The 7,138-nt window shown below is 34.6% G+C and overlaps 1 protein-coding gene across 1 annotated transcript in view; it reads left to right on the top strand.

The window, feature by feature from the left end:
• The window catches only part of gart (phosphoribosylglycinamide formyltransferase), a 59,110-nt gene that overhangs the window by 50,127 nt on the left and 1,845 nt on the right, over positions 1–7,138 (top strand). The window contains exons 15-20 of the mRNA XM_016488131.1: positions 987–1,238; positions 1,322–1,474; positions 2,346–2,549; positions 4,040–4,192; positions 4,271–4,401; positions 5,166–5,311. Coding sequence (XP_016343617.1) covers positions 987–1,238; positions 1,322–1,474; positions 2,346–2,549; positions 4,040–4,192; positions 4,271–4,401; positions 5,166–5,311 — 1,039 coding nt within the window. The remainder of the gene's footprint in view (positions 1–986; positions 1,239–1,321; positions 1,475–2,345; positions 2,550–4,039; positions 4,193–4,270; positions 4,402–5,165; positions 5,312–7,138) is intronic.

The following is a 7,138-nucleotide window of genomic DNA, read 5'->3' as shown; positions in this document are numbered from 1 at the left end:
CACGAGATGCGATGACGATGTAAGTGTGGTTGCATTGTAATGTTTTTGTTAGCCTATCCAGTTGAAGCCACTAGATGCGGCGCTGCTGCGTTGTTAATTACAAATATTGCGGGAAAAGAGAACATCAATGCGGAGAAGATCTTGTTTATGTCAAAACTGAAACCAAGAAGGCATATTTCGCACATTTTCTAGAGGGACATCCATCACGGTTGCACTCGCGTCTCACACAAAAGAGCCGCATGTTTAGAAAGCCTTGTAAAATTAATGGAAGTTCAACTTTGAAAAAAACATATCTCGAGACTTTATGGCGGGTTTTTTCCCCATCCCACTGCAACTCGTGTTTTTAAATGAAAAATGTACTCTGTGTGATTGGCTTTCGGCCCTTTGTATTAAACTATGCATACATACATGATGCTGTTTTGTTTATAGTTGTTTAAGCAACTTAATTATAATTGGTTTATAAACATTATTTTAAACATTATGCACTTTTTTCACAGTGTGTTTTCTTATGTTTTGAGTACGTTTATTAGTAATATTTTGCTCGATGCGCCCTCTTGTGGCCTCAGGAGAGAAGCCAAAAGCTTTTCTTCACCCTAACTGAAATTATGCATTTTAAATTCGAATATAATTAGAATTTTAATAATATTTAAGTAAAAAATTCGAATTTAGTTTTTCAGCCATTTTGACAGCCCTAATATGCATTGCTAAGAACTTCATTTGGACAACTTTAAATGCGTTTTTCTTAATATTTTGATTTTTTTGCACTCTCAGATTTGAGATTTTCAAATAGTTGTATATCGGCCAAATATTGTCCTATCCTAACAAACTATACACCAATGGAAAGCTTATTTATTTAGCTTTCAGATTATGTATAAATCTCAATTTCGAAAAATGGACACTTATGACTGGTTTTATGGTCCAGGGTCATATAAAAATAAATACTATAATACTGATACTAAATATTGGTTGCATGTGTGTTTGTTCAGGAGGCGAGACGGCGGAGATGCCAGGTGTTTACGGCCCTAGTGATTACGATCTGGCGGGCTTCTGCGTCGGGGCCGTGGAGCGAGGGGCTGTCCTGCCCAGACTCAAGGACATCATGGAGGGTGACTTGCTGATTGGTGTCGCCTCTTCTGGGCTTCACAGCAATGGCTTCAGCCTTGTACGCAAGATCCTGGAGCGGTCCGGCTTACAGTACAGCTCACCTGCTCCGTTTGGACAGCCTGGACAGAATATCGGTATGTTAGCGTGAAAGTATCTCGGCTGCTTTAGTACCAGAGTTGCGTTTGTTTCGTCCTCACATCTGTGCTGTGCTTTAAAGGTGAAGTTCTGCTCACTCCCACCAAGATCTACAGCCGCCTGCTTCAGCCAATCCTACGTAGCGGAGCCGTGAAGGCCTACGCCCACATCACAGGAGGTGGGCTTTTGGAGAATATTCCTCGCATTCTTCCACCAGAACTGGCAGTGGACTTGGGTGAGCAACATCTGGATATTAATTCTGATTATTAAATTAGAAAGAGCTTGCGAGAAACATGGTTCTAAATCAAAATCACCATTAAGATGATATACTCTTGTTTTTTGTGATTGATATATGCTGTTTGCAGTCACAGTTTGCTGTAAAAATTCAAATAAAAATGATACAATAAATATAGAAAATTAAATAATATATATTTTTAAACAAAATAATAATAAAAAAATTACAATTGAATACACAAAAAAAATACTGATCACATAATTTATTTTGAACTAATATAATTAATATATTATTCTTGCTCTCAGTGACTGAAAATATGCTGTTTGTAATTAAATTTGAAATAAAGCTTATGAAATGATTATACAAATCTCTGAATTTGTTATGATCTCATATAATTAATATAATTATATTCTTGCTTTCAATGATTGATATATGCAGTTAAGTCACGCTTTGTCAAATCAAGATGTTTTTTTTAAAACTGGAATTAAAACAATCAAAATAATTTATTCTGATCGTATAAAAATGAGTCCTAAATATGACATTTATTATTACTTAATTATCAACCCTCTACATTGCGAGTAAATCACTCGCAAATGCGACTTAATCTTACTCTGGGCGACTAAATAATGTCTAACATTAGCCATTGGCTAATAAATTCTTAGATTTTACTCGCCAGTATGTGTGTGAGAGGCGTTCAACACAGATTTTCACTCGATAAACACGCTGACTGAGCGCTTGAGTTTCGCTCTCCATCAAGCGATCTGTACTATTTGGATGCGCTCAATGGATCATGTCATGTACTCAATGGATGCGCAGTATGTAAATTAAAATGATAAAAGTTTCCCAGCAGCATTGTTGACCTGTGTTTCAGACGCATCCCGCTGGAGGATACCGGCTGTGTTCTCATGGCTGCAGAGGGAGGGCAGCCTGTCAGAGGAGGAGATGAGCCGCACGTTTAACTGTGGTCTGGGCGCCGTGCTGGTGGTCAGCAAACAGGACGCGCAGCGGGTCCTGCGACTGCTGCAGGCCCGGGAGGAGGCCTGGATCGTGGGTTCACTCGCCCACAAACAACCCGGTGAGACACCCACATTCACTGCTGCTTTATATATCAGTCATATTTCACACTAAATATAGAGAGTGCATTAAAAACATTAGATTAAGTCTATATATATATATATAAGATATATATATTTTTTTTTTTTGTAAGTGTAAGGACATTTTACACTTAGATATTTGTGGCTACAAAGATATTTGTGGCTTTTATTAAAATTCCTATTTTGATTATTTCATGGCATTTAATCACAGTGATTTTGGGGTTAAAAAGCACATTTTTACACCAAAAATCTCATTACTGTAATGCAAAAAAAATCTCACTCGCTCACAAACATCCCAATGAGACATTCACCTAAATTTAGTAATGCTGTATATAGATTGGTGAAAAGAAAATGAGGATAAATAATATTTTGTATGAAGCCTGTTTTTCAAACTATTATGATTTTTTCATTACAATTTTTGTGCAATTTTTTTGCATAATATTTTGATGTTTCCTTGACAAATAAGCACCAAACTCTCATTAATGTACTAGTACTATATATATATATATATATATATTAGGGCTGTCAATAGATTCAAATTTGTAATCCGAAGCTTTTCTCAGGATAAATGTAGATGTCTTTACAAAAAAGGACTCCAAAAGAACTCCAAAAGGACACCAAAGAACCAAATGACATTAGGAGCCCATATAAGCACATATGAAAGAAAAAAAAATGCAATATATATATATATATATATATAATGAATTGTATAGTATGTGTACAGTGCAACAGCAAATAGCTTTTTTACATTTTAGAGAAGTCAAGTTCGGTAACCGAACAGGACCACATGGTGATGCCAAAAAATCCCTAAACCAACCGCCTGCTGGCTGCATATATCTACTACAGATCCATTCAGAATAACGAAACAGCAACATACACATGACAAATCAAAAGATTATCGCGAATGTGTGTGGAAACAATGTGAGAAAACGTAGTTTGCGTCTCATCTAACCATACAGCGGTGGGATGTGTTGACAATCCGTTCAGTATACTTCACACAGCGCGTGACATGTGAGGGCTCGCGCTCTTCAGAGACAATCACAGAATATGACAGCTCGTGTTTTAAAGCGAAGCACACTGGAATGAATAATTCACTGAAAAGTCGCGAGTCGCTGTTCTCTCTGCAATCTCTGATGTAATCAGTCTGGTTTCCTCTATATTTGTGCAGTTTTGGACGGATTGTTTGAATGCATTCGCTTACTGGATCATTGGACTGAAAACGTTCCCGGAGTTTAGCGGCTTAAAATTATCTAATCGCAATCAGAGTAGCAAAATTGGGTTAAAGGGTTAGAATAGAAATTGTGCTTCAGTAATTTTGCGTTAAATTATTTTAATGCGTTAAGGATTGTAAAATTAATCGCATGCGTTAACGCGTTAACGATGACAGCCCTAACTTTAACTAAAGGAACATGTAATGTTATGTTAATGAGCCAACATTAGACTAATGCTTCATGCATTTTCCTATGTCCAGGAGCGGAGGCCGTGGTCATCAGAAACCTGGAGCAGAGTCTGAAGGACAGTCCGGGCCGCTCACCGGACACCAGTGTCCTGCAGAACGGAGCTCTTCATGGGGAACACTCAACACGCAAGAGGACCAGAGTGGCCGTTCTCATCTCTGGGACCGGTGCGTGTCCTTCTGTGAATCACGTATGACTGCAGAGTGAAATGAAGCCAATAACACTGGCGCTCTGGTGTTTGACAGGAACTAATCTGCAGGCTCTGATGGAGCAGGTGAAGAAACCGTCAAGTTCGGCGGAGATCGTAATGGTGATCTCCAACAGACCGGGTGTCATGGGGCTGAAGAAAGCGTCTATGGCCGGCATTCAGACACGGGTTTGTATGAAATATAATGATGCTCCTAAACAAGATTAATAATCAATTTACATTTATGCAATTAAAATAAATCAAATTGAATGATTTAAAAAAGCAATTAACTAAATGAATCATTTTATTTAATAATCAACATTCATATATAAACTTAAAAAAAAAAAAGTTATAATATAAAATAACATTTAATTTGCACATAAGGTAGTTTTTTTATATAAGTTTTTAATTGATGTAACTCATAAACTTCTAAAAATAATATATAATATAAAAAATTAAGTTGTGCATAATGCAGTTTTTATATCTTAAGTTTTAATGATATAATTATGTTTTGACTCCAATTTGTTGTTGAAGTATAAACATTTAAACGGTGGTTGCAATAAAAACTTATTTTCCTGTGGATTTATTCGAACATACATTAAATAATGAACAGGTTAAGTAAAAATATAATGAATGTGTAATATAATGCATATATTTAGCAAAATGCTCCTTTCTAAAGTTATTTTTCCAAACTTCATTCAGATGCAGGGTTAATATATTTATTTCCGCTACTTAAAATAAGTGAAATAAAATATTAAAAACAAACCTATTTTATTTCAGCATCTTGCCAAGGCATCATTTCTCATTATTGTTTATTGTTAACTTGAAGTACTAAAATAACTAAAACTAAAACTTGAACTAAAAGTGTAAACAAAATCTACAAATAAAATGTAATGCAAAATAATATAATAATAATCTCAATGTTAGTGAAATAACAGTTGTTTGTGTGTCAGGTTGTGGATCATAAGCTGTATGGCAGCAGAGCTGAGTTTGACGGCACCATAGACAAAGTTTTGGAGGAGTTTGGGGTGGAACTGGTTTGTCTGGCTGGTTTCATGCGAATCCTTACGGGACCCTTCGTCAGGAAATGGAGTGGTGAGTGTTATAGGCTTGAAAAGCTCGTTTTCAGTGGTTTATGTTATTTGATTTATTGGATTTAGAATTATTTTTAGAGTGACACAAACCAAATAAAACACCCCAGAATTCATCAGATCCATTGCTAATTCTTACTGATGCTTGTGTTGCTGATTTCCCACCAAAATGATGTAATTACAGAACCGACTTCTGGTGTTAAAAATGTTTTTATAAAATGCTAACACGATGACAAGCGATATTGAGGACCAAGGTTATTATAGTTAACTTAAACTAAAACCATATAAAGAAAACTTTTTCATCACTTGAAATAAAATATTAACTAAAATAAATTAAGATTTTAGAAAAAATTAAGTTATTTCAGCTTGTTGTCAAGGCAACATCTCATTTTCATTTAGTAACTTGATGTACTAAAATAACTAAACCCCAAAACTAATTCAAAATAATAATAATAATAATAATAATTACAGACATAACAAAATTACTAAACAGTAACCAAAATTAAAATGAAAAATACAAAAATAAAATCTAATTTAAATTTCCTAATAAAAACTAATAAAACTAAAAACTAGGCCTGTCAATAGATTAAAAATATAAATCACATCAAATTTGGCTGAGGAATCACCCCTAAAAGAAAATGTAAAGCCATTATTGTGTTAAATGAGAAAAGCATCAAATAGACATCACAAAAATCAGCTTTAGAAGGAAGCATTTTATTTGACTCAGCATAGAAATGATTAAACTTTTTGGCTATAATGGCCTAAACAACATAAACATTGGAACATATCAATGGTAACCAAAGCAGTTTGGTTTCATATTCTTCAAAATATCTTCTTTTAGTTTCCGCAAAAGAAAGTTTCATACAGGTATGAAACTACGAGGTTGGGTAATTAATTGGGTAATTAGTTTCATTTTTGGGTGAACTATCCCTTTAATGGGATTTATTATTTTTTTTTTTTTCTGTTTTGTTTTTTATTAATATAGAAATCTGAAATTATTATTATGATTATTTTTTTTTAATGAAGTAATGCTCTTAATAAGAATCTAAAACTTCCAGTAGGTGGCTGTAAATGTCGTAATGAGCAAGTCATTGGGTCATTCATTCATTCGATTTGTTCAAATGGCTGATTAATTCAGGAATTAATATAACTGCATTCTATAGGCTGCTACACGCAGTGAGTTGTTGCCCTGCATCATGTTCGTCACCAATCAACTATATGAAATGGATGACCTACCTAGATCGGGGGCAGGACGGGTGTGTTAAATGCGTAAAAAAATTTTAATGCATTATTTTTCATAATTAATTAGGTTAACGCATTAAATCAACAGCCCTACTAAAAAACAAATAATATCTTGATGATAGTAAAATAACACTGTTGAGGACAGGAAAACAATTATAAAATAGCAATTAAAAAATAGATATGTTTTTATTTTTTTATATTAGAATATTCAGGGCTCCACAATAAGGACTGCCCGATGGCCAGCGTGAAAGACGTTCGGGACATTTTTATGTGTTCACATTTACATTTACATTTACATTTAGTCATTTTGCAGACGCTTTTATCCAAAGCGACTTACAATTTGGGGACACATAAAGCGATTCTTCTTAAAGAGGCAAACAGATACAGGAAGTGCTTGTAATACCAAGTTTCTAGACATTGTTCAAATAAGTACACGCTAGAAAGAGAAGGAATAAATAAAGAGATAATTATTATTTTTTTTTTTTTTAATGATGATGATGAAGTCAAGTAGCTTCGAAAGAGATGAGTTTTCAGCTGTCGCTTGAAAATTGTCAGGGATTCAGCATTCCGGATAGGGGTGGGAAGATCGTTCC

The sequence above is a fragment of the Sinocyclocheilus anshuiensis genome, unplaced genomic scaffold, assembly GCF_001515605.1.
Source record: "Sinocyclocheilus anshuiensis isolate Anshui unplaced genomic scaffold, SAMN03320099.WGS_v1.1 scaffold1685, whole genome shotgun sequence".
In the NCBI taxonomy this organism is placed as follows: Eukaryota; Metazoa; Chordata; class Actinopteri; order Cypriniformes; family Cyprinidae; genus Sinocyclocheilus; species Sinocyclocheilus anshuiensis.
This window is presented reverse-complemented; position numbering and strand designations above follow the sequence as displayed.